The 15,534-nt window shown below is 40.4% G+C and overlaps 1 protein-coding gene across 4 annotated transcripts; it reads left to right on the top strand.

Annotated features, from left to right (window-relative positions):
- The first annotated feature begins 9,152 nt into the window (after window positions 1-9,152).
- On the top strand, window positions 9,153-11,512 carry LOC121192651 (mucin-1-like). 4 transcript variants are annotated; one of them, XM_041054418.1, is made up of 4 exons: window positions 9,153-9,522; window positions 9,632-9,746; window positions 10,571-10,859; window positions 10,980-11,512. In XM_041054418.1, the coding sequence occupies exons 1-4, from the start codon at window positions 9,456-9,458 to the stop codon at window positions 11,301-11,303; spliced, it is 795 nt and encodes a 264-aa protein (XP_040910352.1). In that variant the 5' UTR covers window positions 9,153-9,455; the 3' UTR covers window positions 11,304-11,512. The 4 variants fall into 4 exon arrangements, with proteins under 4 accessions (XP_040910352.1, XP_040910350.1, XP_040910351.1 ...); XM_041054416.1 differs by having other exon boundaries at window positions 9,154-9,522; window positions 10,571-10,747; window positions 10,868-11,512; XM_041054417.1 differs by having other exon boundaries at window positions 9,154-9,522; window positions 10,571-10,706; window positions 10,827-11,512.
- The last annotated feature ends 4,022 nt before the right edge of the window (window positions 11,513-15,534 follow it).

Raw genomic sequence — 15,534 nt, forward strand, 5'->3', positions numbered from 1 at the left:
ACACAATTTTGCGCAAGTGTACGTGTCAGTGTGTGTATGTGTGAACCCGGCTAGACATCTAAGCGCTTCGAGCCCTCGTGAGAGAGAGCAAATGTGCATTATCGGCCATCCATCACTCACTCATTACTCATTCACTTACTTACTCTCAGACACACACACACACACACACAAGGAGCACATACATGAATGCTGATAGGCCCTAATACGTGCACTTAACACCAGGCTGGATGTGAGTGAGACACATTTATCTCCATGCAACTGTGAAACGATTCTGAGTGCATCTGCGAATGTGTTTATGTGTGGAGGAGTGAATGTGATCCTCCAGGTTTCAGGTCAAACCAATTCTCTGTTAGATGATTGGTTCATAATCTGATTGACAGGCAGACTCCCTCCTCTTCTCTGTCTTCTCCTCTCGTTCTTGTCATTTGTCATCCATTTTCATTCTTTCTCATTATCCCTCCCTCCTGTTGTATACATTTCTCTGTTCCTTTCACACCCTCTCACCTCTTGTCTGCTACTCCTCTCAGTCCTTCCACCCCTTTTTTAACATCATGTTTGTCCTCACCTCCCCTTCGCTCCTCTCCATCCTCCTTCCATCCTGTCTCACTCTTGATGATATAAACACATCATTCTGTCTGTGCTGTGATCGCATTACCTGTGGTAACGCTGCCCATAACCACACACCTCCGCCACCTGGAAGTGTGTGTGTGTGTTTGTGTGTACAAGCTTTTCTATACAAACAAGTATAAAAGCATGCCCTGTACGGTTAAAGTGACTGGAAACAGAGGCACAAAGACTTTCTCCTCAGTGATGGTGTACTATAGTGGCCTTGACAGTTTTCTTTGGAGTTACTATAGTCACATGGAGTTGCGTGAATGGGTAGGCTGATGTTTTTCATTGCTGACATGATGCAAACCAAAGAGAGATATCATCTAGACCACCCAGTAAAAGTGTGCTCTTAAGGTTTTATAGGGTTTCCTCTGCTCACATGGAATCGTCTCTGGCTTTTTGAAGGACCTGACTACAGCTAAGATTGTTGGTGATCTTCAAACTCTGCAGATGCCATTTATACAAAAATTATTTTTGGAAAAAAAAATGTGACATTTGAAGGCGTTTAAAAATAATCCAGCCCAGAGCGTCATGCTGGCCGTGTCCCCAGTTCAAATCAAAATCAGTCAAAATGACTAAGTGTGTCATTCTCTCTCTCTCTCTCTCTCTCTCTCTCTCTCTCTCTCTCTCTCTCTCTCTTTCTCTCTCTCTGACTTACTTCATGTAAGATCACTACTGTTCTCTATGTAATAAAGGCTAAAATTGCTCAAGAACTAAAAAGACAATGGCTGTAAGCTGCAGGTTACACCACAGACAAGTCACCAGTCTATCACAGAATTAACGTTTTTACAAATATTATTACCTAATATGCATGTTTTTAGCCATGATATGGATGACTGAAATGTGTTTTAGACTGACATATCTGGACAACTATTTGAGGCTAAAGAAATTTTGTACAGACCTTCATGATCTCCAGAGGATAAATCCTTGTGACTTTGGTGCCTGATTATCCCCTTTCATCTAGCACCACCATGATGCTGATATTTGTGATTTTAAGAGAAATCTAACTATTAGATAGATTGCCCTGAAAGTTGACACAAATATTCATCCGCCCCTCATTATCATGATGATAATCATAAATGTGTTGAAAAGTTTACTCGACCAGTGGTCACCAAGCTGTTCTTCATTTGCAAAGTTGGTGGAGTGTTCCTTTACTAAAAAATTCCCTGAGGATAAACTAAGAAGAAGAAAACTGTGAACTGGAAAATGATTATACTGATCCTGTGAAAGTGAAGACCCTTCCAACCAGCACAGAGCTGGTGAGAGCACTGAGAAAAGATTTTGAAACTGGTTTTGACCTTGTCTTGTTTTAATGCGCTAGTTCTGGGTTAAATGTAAATGTTCACTGTGGAGTTCAAAGTGAGCTGGACCTCTGCACTTTAAGGGTCGAAGCCACTGTACCCTAATCAGATAGAGGGTGATCGATCTGATAGTCCTCAGTTAGAGCCGGGCTCCCTTACCTCTGGCCTACCAACCTCTGACCTTCATATGGATGTATTCAGTCAGAGAGCAAGCAGCCAGGAGAGAATGTAACTAGCAATGCAATGCACACACTCACTTTAAGCTGATAAAAAGGAAAACTCCTTACCAAAGTCTCCTTTGACATTATTATAGAGATTTAATGATATGCTGTAGGCCTCATTTAAACTCTTAGCAGCTGTCCAGGATCTATAGTGCCATGTCACTCAACAATCAATATCTCTTACCCACACACTCGCACACACACGTACACACACCCTGGGAGGAATCTCTCTTATCGGGAAACATCAGATCAAGCAGATACACTTGAATGGCTATTGGGGCCAGATTGACTCACAGTGAGGGGACTCAGGATCAATGTTTTTGCTTGCAAGCCAAACTCATCCTGTTGTGGTGTGTGTGTGTGTGTTTGTATGTGTTCATCCAGGGAGCGCTTGCCTGCCCAACCAGCTGTCTGCTTATTCACGGCATATTAATATTAAGATGGTGGTGGCGAGGATCAGAGGACAGACCCGCAACCCCAGAGCAGGCCGAATGCATCCATGGACTCGCCTGACAAGAGAGGCCCCTGGTCGAGCTCCCCCGCTGGGCTTGAGAGACAAAGACAAGTGCCTGTGTTTCCAAACATGGGCCCCTCTCACCACCCAGAGGTCAGGAACTTAGAATAATCTAGCTCAAGCAGGAGGGACCATGCTTTCTCATTCACATACACACACAGACACACACACAAACACACACACACGCATTTAGGGATTAAGGCTTTGATATGACCCTGCTTAACCCAACAGAGGAACGAATAGCGGGGTGTCACGGGGGGGAAGACAGGGCTGTAGGAAGAAAGCTTCAAAGGGCGGGGGGTCCAAGTGGGCATAAGGACAAAAAAAAATGGTGGTGGTTGGGATGAAAAGGGCAATCATGGGACATGTGCTTGACAGAGAGCTAGTGCGCGTCCGCTAAAAGACATAAACAAGAAGTAAGAGGGTGAGATATGTACTGAATGGACTGTATGATCAAAGCAGACAAATAAAGGGAGAGATGAAGAGAGAGGGAGACCTTGCTGCAGTGAGTCATGAATGAGCTTGGTGGTCTAAAAGGGACACATGCTCTTTGATCCTCTTCTAGAAATGTGTCTCAAGCACGGCCTTGTCCGAAATGCCACCACCAATGGGAGACAGATGACTGACAGGCAGACACAGTAATCAATCAGTGGATTCATTACCTGCCCTCGGAAAGACACACATCAGGTTTTTCAATACTTTTTTCAAGCACATCATCAAACTAGCAGCCTATGTTTAGGCAAAGTAGTGTCTATAATGGGAAGTCTAAATTATTCAAAGCCAGCTGACATTTTATCTCTTTAGCCTCACAACTTACTGTACTGCCACGAAGAGCAGAATAATGTCAGTTATAGCCCAGGGGCTGCAGTAGTAGTATTTTTGCCACTGTAGACTACTGGGCTAAATTTGGATGACTCTCTCAGAGCCTGTTAAGCTCAGGCTCCCCATTGACTCACTACAGGGGAAGCACGCCATCTAGTGTATATGAGTAGTATAAGGGCACACAAAAGGAAACGGAAAATAAAGAGGAGCATATTGTTGTGTGCATCAGGCGTTTTGTAAAAAGAACAGAAGAGTCTCACAGCACCAAACAAACACTTAGGACCCATTCAGTCTCAGCAGAACATCTCTTTAACATTTCTGCTTTCTCTTTATTCTTTCTCGTCTTTGTGAGGGGAGAGAGAATTTATCAACATTTGCTCAAAAACATGATTTCCCAAATTGAAAAGAGATAAAGAGAAGAACGATTTAGATGCATGTAAGTCTAGATATGAGTTCATTTTAGATGTTTTCAAGCACTAAATGCTTGCACAAAAATGTATGCTGTGACCAGGGGTGGATTTATTTTGTTTGTTGTTGGTCCCTTACTGAACCCCTACCACCCCTTGCATTTTGTGTCACCTACAAGTTCCTCTAAGGCGCTGTACACACAAAAACCAGCCACTGTTCCTATGCTGGAACAATACAGTCTCACCCTAGATTCTGTGTGGGTGAGGCTGAGGCAGTTTAAGTTTTTTAGAAATATTCACTATGTGAGCACAAAATAAGCTGCATCTTTTGAGGTAATAAAACTAGATTTTGACACCGGGGTCCAGACAGAGAGCTCTTATTGTACTTTAGTGGTGCAACAAATTTGCAATTAATGAAATAAGCAAAATCACTTAACACAGGGTGAACGTGTTAAAATTTGCCCCTTTTGCCCAGTTTGTATCATAACAAAACATTTGGTATAACAAGTTCTTCCATCATATTTAGATGTGTTTTGATAAAAGTTTTCCTAAGATTACAAGATATAATACTTCTGCTACAGGCAGTTTTAGACAAGCTTATACTATTCATCTTTTTTAATCTCTTACCTAATACGTTTTAAATACACTATCCATTAAATTAACTGCAAATAACCTGATTTCAAAATTACGACTTTAGGACTCTTTTTTGTGCAAAGAAAGTGTAATTCGTAATTCACATGAACAACACAAAGCACCAACACAATAGAAAGAAGTGACCTGCACCTCCCAGCTAATCGGCCCATTTTTACCAAATATAAGGAGCGGAGTGGACAATTTGCTGTCTATAATAGCATTGGCCAAAAGAGACAGGTTACTGAGGCGGTGAAAACCCACTCCATCTGAAATGATCGCGCTGGATCAGCTGTGGCATTGCGCGTCTCCCAACCGTGAAGAACCGCGGGCGGAGCGCCGCTATAATTAAAGCGCTTATTGATTAGACTTTTACGCGCTCCTGCGCCCTCTGGACCGTGAGCCGGAGGCGCGGGGCGGGTCACTCACTCTCACAGACATTCAAATCACCTCAGAGCCACGATAGCAATGTCTATGCTAATGTATTATGGTAATATGCCCCCCGTTTTAAGTCGATTATTGACGCTTTCCCTAAATGGACGGTTGATCCACAATTGAAGCTTTGTGTGGAGGTGGGGTCAGTAACATTGAGATTGATACCGGGGCAGGAGGTCAGTTTCATTTCATCTCCATCGGTTTCAGGAAATGAATTGGGAATGACTTTGTTAATTGAAATATTAATTGGAAAGCAAATGACATTTCTCAGCTCCAAGTGGGATTTCTGTTCATCTCCTGGTATTGAACAGAAATATACAAGATCCATCTATACAGGCCCAGGGGAAAAGGTCAGAGACCCTCATTTGTAGAGGATCAACTTCTCACCTGTTCCATTTAGGCATTTATATCTTTTTCATAAGTTTGTGCAAGCACTGTGTTTGTATATCTGTGTGTGTGTGTGTGTGAGAGAGAGAGAGAGATGGAGATAAAATGGAAACAGTGTAACAGAGTAAAAAAAAGGGTACAATAAAAGAGAACTGACCATGCTTTGCTTGCTGGAACAGAGAATAACAATGGTTGATGTTTGATGGACCTCTGGTGGGTACTGGTGCTGGGGGCAAAGCAGAACATCATGCAATCAGTCTGAGAAAGGTCGGTGTATTGATTGGTGTGTATGGCTCCACTGCTACATATCAAAAACATCTCTGCTCTTCCCAACACTTCTCTCTAGCTCTAAAAGTGCACTGCTCTTTACAACAGCCCATCCCTAGACAGCCGTTCGGGTTGTCACGCTGAGGCACCAGCGTCTTGTAGACTCATAGCCAGACCCGTAGCTCTTTGTTTCAGAATACCTGGCCTTTACAGAAGTTTTCATGCTGTTTTTCTTACTCGAGATGAACTTATCAGAATGTGTACGCAAAGAGAAATTTGAGGGAGTGAGTTAATCACACTGTCAGATCATTACAATTCTACAAAAAAAAAAAAAAGAAGACAGAAACACATATCTTTATCTTCCGAAATGAATCAGTAAAATTCCTCAGTGGTGGATAAAGGATAAAATTAAGCCTTGATCTGTCTGGAGATGATTCTTTATTAAAAGGAGACACCAGACACAGCCAAATATATCCACCTGATGGCACATTGCTTTAATTACTGGTCTCATTTGTGACATGTCACTCACGTTGTGTCTGTGCCTGTGTGTGTATGTGTGTTTGCTTTGAGCCATGCAACGATAGCAGTGCACAGAGAGGGCACAGCCATGATGAAGGCCTTGTGAATCATGCATGAGTGGGCGTGAATGCATTCAGTGTGATCAGAAAGTTGCGGTTTCCTTATTCATTTTCTCACCTCATTGTCTGTGCGTGGTGATGAGGTGGGGTTGTCTGTAAACCTAGTCGGTTTCAATGCAGCCTCAAAGTCTCTGTGTGTTCTCGTACGTAAATATGTTCTTAAGCATGCCCCCATGTCCATGTACTGTATAGGGGCTCGACAATGTGCTTCTCATTCCCATTTGCGGTCAATATCGGATGAGGATATGAGAGCCAGTATTGATTGTAATTTCCTGCTACGGTACGTTCCACTCTCTTGCTTTATCAGGAGACTAATTCCTATCAGCTACGCTGTCGGCCAACCAGCAGCACAGGCTTCTGCCCAGGACAACAACTAATGAATAAGAGAGGGACGAATAATCCAGTGAGGTATTTTTTTCCCTCAGACAAACAGGTTGCCACAGGGATGATAATGATGAGACTGGGATATTGGGTGTGGAGAAATGTGTACATGTGTGCCTGCATGCCTTTTTGTGGGTTTGTGTATTTGTATGCATTTTGTGTTTGGTGAAGGTGCACACCAGCCAGGTTTTCACTGATTTTAATGACTGGACATTGGGATGACAGATATTTGTGTGCATTGGGATTTGCTGCTGTTGACTGAGGGAATCAAGGGCATGAAGATAACATTTGCCTTCCATCCTGACAGCAGGTGGATGGCTGGATGGATGGATCAGGTGTTTATTTTTTCTGTCATTGTAGAGCTGGTATAATGATGTGCTGGGGCTGGAACCTACCAAAGGACCCAGATACAAACTGAAGGTTGCGGTTCTCCTCTATCTTCTTCTCTGATTCACACCCACACAACTCTTTCTTCAGTGGATTTCAATGGATCCTCTCTGTGTTGCTGTTCTCTCAGCCTCTTTCCATGTCCGGTGCCCTCGCTCCTTCTACGTATCCCTTTCGCTCTCACCTTTTCTGTTTGTCACTTAAGCCATCCTCTCTTTCTCATTTTAAGTTTTAAATTGAGTCCATTATACTGTCAGTTTGTCTGGCTTTACAGTTGGTTAAATGCTCTGTTAAAAGTTGAGGATTAACATATGCCTCCTTCTGAATACACTATTCATGGCCCCTCTTTCCTCGTTGTATGCCCTTAAACTTCTATATAAATGTACTTTTCAACATGATTTCCTCCCTTTTCCTCCACACATTTTTACGAATTTCTTTCCAGAAATTCTAGCGCAGTATAAAACAGACACTGTCTGGTCAGTATATAAAAATTACCATTTCTTTCCATGTCTTTCATAAAACATCATACCCACCCCCACAGGTGTTCATACCATATTCTGACATTCACATAATTCTAAGATGGTTTGCCTCCGTGTTATTGCACCAGATACAAAGATTACTGTCTTTTGCTGTGTTATGTATTTATAGCACTTTATTACCAAGTGAAACTGGAAACATTATCAAACAGTAGCTTCTATAAAATTAGCTGATTGCATAAGTGTTAATATTGTGTTTTATTGTGATATCATTGCCTGCAGAGGTGTATTTGCAGCCATGCTGCCAAAACATTTGTTGTATGGCGTCATTACTGTAGCAAAACTATTTAAAAATGTGACTAGAGAGTTGTGTAACTGGATCTAAATGCGAGTGTGCGTAATCAGATTTGTAAATGTGCGCAGCCACAACCATTAGCCATTCGAGCAGCATCACGCTTAAAAACCTGACCAGTGCTCGATTATTCAGGCTGAGACCGATATAATATGACATGATTGTAAATTACAGATAATTGATGCCAAGATATACTGAGCAAGATATTTTACATTTGAAAAACTTATCCGAGCTCTCAGGACAAGGTGTAGGTGCTCTCAGGTGTAGCTGTGACACTGCTATAAATTGCCTCAAACATGTTTCTGTCATTTCTTTGCTGCCATTTTGTGACCTTTATTCTTTAACATGTATAATGTTACAGTATGTCTGGGAATACATTAAATGAAATGAACTGTAAATACATCAATTGAAGAGCTGGCTGAAAAGTTCCTGTGGCTGATGAGCTAACCAGTAATATGCAAACTAGATGGTAATATGCTGGTGCTAACCAGTCACAATAGCCCACTAGCAAGCTTGGCCAAAGGGACAAGAAGTTTTGATGATACGTTTATTCTCTGGCTCAGGATTTAAAGAAGCTGGATGGTGCACACAAATGTAGTAACTTCTGCCATCCCCAAAAGTCATCACTGTCAAGAATGTTTAAGAGTTGTCAAAAAAAAAAAAAATTCTCATTTCAAAGTTCCCCAAAGTCAAGGCAGATTTACTTTGCCTCTATGAGCAGATCCAGTAATCACAGCAAATCCATTGAACCAAATTTATTTTGGCTGGAAATAGCAGAGTTGTCCATACTGATACTGAAACATATACAACAAGCCTCCTAAGTAAAGGAGGTGTCAGTCAAACAGTCTCTACATGATATCAAGGAGTCTTGAGAAAGAGCCAAAAATAATTTCAACGCCCCATGTGGGTGTTTCATGGGTGTGGAGGGCCTGAGAATGTCACTACCACTGATGTGTGAGTGCTTGATAACAAAGTGAAAGGTGTTTTGAGTTCAGCCTGGTGCATGCATTTTTTAAAATCATTCTTCTAAACTAATCAACAAAAAAAGTCCCCTACTCTTATCTAACATTCAATAAAATTCAGTTCTTCTTCAAGCTACCAAGCCTTGCATATTATTAGAGACTCTTAAGGTAGAGACAACTTGTGGCTTTCAGAGTGAGCATAAAGGAAACTGATGAGTATTTCTATGTGTATGTGTATGCTATGAGGGTTTGTTCTTTTGAGCGATGCCTCGTTTGTATGTAGTGCATTGTGGGCAGGGCTGTGGTTGAATAGTATGTTTGTCATCTTTGTAGAAAAATGAACTCATTCTTTCCTTTCCCCAGTGTGTGGCCACAGTGTCAGTCCTCCTTGGTGACGGGCTAAATGAGGTGTGAGAGAGCGGAAGGGCTTGTGTTTTATAAGAGCGAAGATCAAAACTTGAATGATCAGAGAGACACAGAGAACTTTGCTAAAAGAAAATGTCATGAACATACACATAACTCCAGCTGTGTGAGCAAGACGGTCTCCGACAACTACTAAGCCAAGCAACAGGATTATCTTCTCTGAGTGATTCAGATTGTAAACGTTTGTGCTGAACGATACTGCTCTCAGCCACTCAAGGACAACGCCAGAGTGTAATTTTGAAGATGAGATTCAGCCTGGTGTTAGGCACTCTTCTCTGCTACATCACCTGGATGAGCGTGGTCCATGCAAGTGAGTACTGAAAAAAGTACAAATTTGTGATTGAGCGTATGGTCAGAATATTTGTCAGTGTAAAATTAAGGTTACTTAATCTTTGCTTTTCTTTTTGTGCCTTGTTTAGACCATGTACCCGCGGTAACCTGCTGTCCAGGATGGTCCACCACACAAGTCCCGCATAAACAAATTGAGAGTTACACCATTCTGCCTGAAGGCCTTTGTCTCATCGCAGCTGTCATGTAAGTTGTCCTGCAATTTCACAGTGCATAAAATTAAATCATATATTAACTTAGAACAAATGTCCACCTGTATACCCAAACAGACAACATAATATTTTAAAGGATGGGTTCACTCAAATTTGAACAAAAAACAAAACAAAAACAAAACACATTTCCTTGCTTACCTTTAAAGGTACATAGCCATGTGGACAGTTTGGTTTTATTTGTCCAGGTTTTTCCACATACAGCAAATTATATTTGAATAAATTCAACAGCAGTATTGCTGTCCAGAAAGTGTCCCTGTCCCTGCCACAACAATTTTCATTAGAACTACTGTCTACTACATAGTAGCCCCTTTTAAAACAGTTTACAGGTGGTTCGATCTCTGTGTGTCAAAGTGTTCCTGGGCAAGTTACTGAACCCCAAATTCGCACCATTTGTTCCAACACGCATATTCACTGATGTGCTCATCTGAGTGTGAATGTGTGTGTTAGTAAAAGTGCTATATGAGTGGAAAAAGCACTATATGAGTGTGCGTGTGTGTGTGTGAATGGATGAATGCCACTTATAGTGTAAAGTGCTTTGAGTAGATGATAAGACTAGAAAAGTGCTCTATAAATGCGCTCCTTTAATTGTTATTCAGAGTAACAAAGACATACAGTACATACAGCCTGGATAAATCTTGAACAAACTATCTAAATGGTTAAATACCACTAGAGAAAAGTGTGAAAAAGTGTTTGTTTACTTTAGGATGAAATGCTTTAAGAAATTATTAGTCAGTACTTTGTTATAAACAACATGAAAAATGCATTATGATGCCATTAACAACTCATAATCAATTACAGGTTTCATACAGTTGAAGGAATTAGAATTTGCTCCGATCCCAACAGCAAATGGGCAAAGATGGTCATGCTGAAGGTGGACAAGAGGACGAAAGGGTTGAAAGAGGTGGAACAGAATGAGCAGGGATTGACAAGTGACATTACACCAGCAATGCCCACTTCATCCACAAAAGCACCAAGGAAGGACATCGCTGGAGACATTACACCAGCAATGGTCTCTTCATCCACAAAAGCACCAGGGCAGGACATCACTGGTGACATTACACCAGCAATGGTCTCTTCATCCGCAAAAGCACCAAGGAAGGATATTGCTGGAGACATTACACCGACAATGGTCTCTTCATCCACAAAGGCACCAAAGAAGGATATTGCTGGAGACATTACACCGGCAATGCCCTCTTCATCCACAAAGGCACCAAGGCAGGACATCGCTGGAGACATTAAACCAGCAATGGTCTCTTCATCCACAAAAGCACCAGGGCAGGACATCACTGGTGACATTACACCAGCAATGGTCTCTTCATCTGCAAAAGCACCAGGGCAGGACATCGCTGGTGACATTACACCAGCAATGGTCTCTTCATCCGCAAAGGCACCAAGGCAGGACATCGCTGGTGACATTACACCAGTAAGGTCCACTTCATCCAGAAAAGCATCAAGAAAGAAAGGCAGGAAAGGAAAAAGATTGCAGATGAGGTCGAAAAGATGGAGGAGGTGGCAGAGAAGACGTGCCTAAGAAATCATAAGACAAATCAAAGTTACTGCTGTCAGAAAACATTACTCTTTCCGATTTAATCATCAATACAACATACTGTTGTACTGATGATTAAATCATAGATACATATTTAAATATATGTTGACTATAGCTTGTATAACTGTGTGTATTTGTAGTATACATTTGGAGCTTTCCCACTGTCAGTTTCTAATAAAATCTTTCTGAGCAAAGGATGTGTTGTTGTTATGAACAAATTAAACATCACCTGAATCGGAGTTGGCTGGCATACGTAAGAAATTTTAATCTGGTTCTCAGGAAGGAAACAGCATAGACATACAGCTAAACAGAGATAGGAAATGTAGACAGACATGAAGATTACAGATACTGATGTTATGTATAACCACTAGGTCTGAATGTAAAAATAGAGAATGGCTGCACTAGCAAACACACAAATAAAGTCTATATAGTCTGGTGCATGACAATGCAAAGGCTGATTTTCATTGACATGATGGATGCACAAGGCCCAGATCTGAGCAGGTCAGCACTGAATGTCCACTGAAACCTGTTTGTGTCTTGTTTAGTCCAAACCAGACTGTGGAAAATGAGTGGACTCAGTGATTGCAGTGATAATTTTAGTTATTTGCCACTGGAAAATGCAGCATACTGTTATAATTCCATATTTTTATTAAACATTATGAAAAATAGCATCAGTAGGTTATCCCCTCATATCACATCTTTTCATTTACTGTGATCCACACAAAATACCAAAGAAACCTCAGTGAATTCTGCTTAAATGCAGTAAAGCAGAATACATCCCTTTTCTTGTTTTTTAAGTTTAACTTTGTTTTTCTGTTTTTAATATTAAACACAAGCTTTGGAGATTGTAAATCTCAAAATCTATCCGTCTATCTACCTATGGCTATAATAGAAAAATGTCACAATTCAGTTCTTTTCATTAGCTGTTTTATTAGCTGTTGAAGATTTTCATTTTTCAGCCAAAACACAAAATATCTACCACAGACGTGGAAGTTAATAGCAATACAATAAATGATATTTGTGTCATGTTAATGCCTTTCTGTTTCTGGTTTTATGTCAAACAGAGAGGCTGTGCTACCACTCTAACCACCACATCCTGAGGGTTCAACATATATCTGTGTATATGTGAGTTTGTGGTCACCTCTTCAGAGCAGAGGAATATTAAAAGAACTGTGTCTGCTCTTCTAAGAAAATTAAACATAATGTGACAAAATCTCTCAGCACCATTGCGTCACTGAACTTGTGTGGTCAGTCAAATACAATGGTGGGTGAGGACAAACAAGGACACGCTGATTTATAATATAAGTCAATTTAAAAGTTACTCAAATCAATATTTTCATATTAAGAGCATAAGAAATACTGTGTTATGTGAAAGATAGCAACTGTAGTGGTAGCTTAGTGAAATATTTTGGCTTCTTTCAGCTCATTGTTTCAGTTCCTTGAACTTTGCTGTTTTGGTTCACTCGCACAGCTCTCATCTACCAACCACATCAGGCAGCTGTCTTCCGGAATTAAAAAAAAAGCTCTGAGAAACACTTTGTACTCTGTCCTACCTGCCCAGCATTAAAGAGCAGACACTAGCTGGTGAACATAGTGGAGTGTTTAGTCACCAAAGCGTCACATATTCCCTTAGTAAAATGAATATTAGACTTAATTTTCATCAAGTTGTCAGAAACATGAAGCCAAATGAATGAAAATTTTGCACCGTGTCTGTTAGATGTTTAGATAATAAATTATTTTCTTACCTGTTTGGCACATAAACTAGGGGATGGTGTGTCAATGTTGTGTTGCTCTCATGTTGACAAAAAAAAAAAAAATCAAAAACAAATCAATTAATGCTGGTTTAAAGCATCACCTGTAAGATTCACAGATTGGTGCCCTTAAAATTGAAACTGACCCTTTTAAATAAGCAAAAATTTATGCATCATCATTTCGTCTGATAAATTTGTAAGTCAAAAGACATTCGCATAGTTAATAAAACTGTAATGTAATGTAATGTAATGTAATGTAATGATTCCTCTGACATTACTTGTGAATATGTGTGTGTGTGTGAGTTCTGTGGTAAACCCATCAGAAGGAAACTGCAAGCTCACACCGCCCCTCTCTCTCAACTCTCCACACCTAACTATGCTTACTGAGTCACTGAGGTATGGACACGCCACGCACACGCACGCACACACACACACACACACACACACACACACACACACACACACACACACACACACACACACACACAAAGTAAATACTCCCATCTCACAAGTCTTGTGTAGGTTTTAATTATAATTCTGGCTGTTGTGATTGCAGTTATGTGAAGTACCTGAAAATCCCACAATGCTTTACAGAAAGACTTTGTCTGGTTCATATACTCTATTGTATATTGTTCTCTTCAGTTTAGTGGTAAAATAACCACACTGTCAGAACGCATATGCCAGTGGAAAATATGTGCAAAATGTGTGGGTCAAGATCAGAACAAAAGTCTGATCTATTGTGGTAGTTTTATACCTACAAGTTATTAATCTCACTTTTGGTATGTTCATACTAATATTTTCTGCGAATCACACATGTGTAATAACCTTTTATTAAACGTAAGCGTGTCTACAGCTCAGTCATACAAGTAGCAACAATGGTGGGCTCCAAGGCAAGGGGTGGGAAAAACCCAGTACACTGTGGTCGGGGCAAACGTTGCACCTCAAACGCTCTCCACTCTCAGCCCCTTACACCTCCCCCAGCTGCAGCACACTGAGACGGAGATGTACTTTCTCTTTCAACCCACACATAGTAAACGCCAGTTTGTTTGATACTTTTTTTAGCACCACCAAATGATGGAAACATGTGATCTGAAAACACCCCAAAACTTCCATCTGGTCAGCCTGAAGCCCCCACTGTCACACCATGACAGAGAGTGGAAGTGGAACATGGTGGTCCATTTGAATAAACTGTCTACACTCTGAATGACTCAGTCATAGTCTTGAGAACTTAGAGTATACATTTGGAAAAGTTTGTGTCAGGGCTGACATTTTATTTTCAGGGTTTAAGTATGTTGTGGCATTGAACGCTTGCTTCCAGTTACAGAACAGCTCTCAGAGAGCACTGAATGAGAACAATTTAAAAGTAACAACTTTACGCAATATGCTGTCTATCACCTGTGTGCACTGGGGTCGGACATAACCACGTAAACACCATACACTATACCCTCAAACATTACTACAGTGTTGAATTAACACTGATAGAATCTTGCTATAACATTATAAAGCATATAAAGGAATACCTTATATAGAATAAATATTTAAATATTTAAATTTATATTACAGTATTTCTCACAGTTGCTGCAGATATTCTGTCCACCCCCTAAGGTTGGATTTGTTGCAAGAAAGCTCACTTCCTTCCTTTAAAGCAGGCCTCAGTGGATTGTGTTTTGAAGTAATCTGGTCAGTACACACATGAGGTGTTTGTACTTGAGTGTTTTAATGTTGTTCTGCCTCTACATTTATTTGACAAAAATATGAAATGTTTGAAATGAGCTCTTCCTTACTACAGTAAATTGCTAGTTACATGTTATAGATTAGTGTCACACTTATTATTCTGCACTGAGTGCTTTTACTTTTGACACTTTAAGTACATTTCACTGATAATACTCTCACACTTGTACTAAAGTAAGATTTTCCATTTAGGAGTTTTAGGAGTATTTTACAGTGTGGTATTCCAACTTAGTTTAAGCCTCTTAATACTTCCTCCCCCACCGGCTCTGGGCTTCCTTTCTTATAATCCTACTGGAATTTTTTGAATCCACAAGAATCTCTATCATCTTTCATTCTACTAGTAGCGGCACTGCTCTTGAACTCAACTGCGTTACCATAGTGAATATCTTTGTTTTGGGACCTTTTTTAGATGCACATATAAGGAGATAACCGGAGTGAGCCTCAAGATGCTAAGATAGAAAATTTCCGGCTTTTTTTCCATACAGGCACTTAGACAGTAATCTATTCTACAACTCACAAACACCAACACGTAGCCATTATATTGTGACAGGTTTTATTAGCTGAGGTTGTATCATTATGCAATTAAAGAAACAAGTTGTTTATATATTTACATCTATATAAAAGACAAGAATAACATCATGGAATTTGAAATTAGAAAAAGAAGCAAATGTAACAGATATTTAAGTTCACTAAAATGAGGTAAGGAATTTGTAGAAAATACAGAAACATTCAAA

This window comes from Toxotes jaculatrix, chromosome 14 (assembly GCF_017976425.1).
Source record: "Toxotes jaculatrix isolate fToxJac2 chromosome 14, fToxJac2.pri, whole genome shotgun sequence".
NCBI classification, from domain to species: Eukaryota; Metazoa; Chordata; class Actinopteri; family Toxotidae; genus Toxotes; species Toxotes jaculatrix.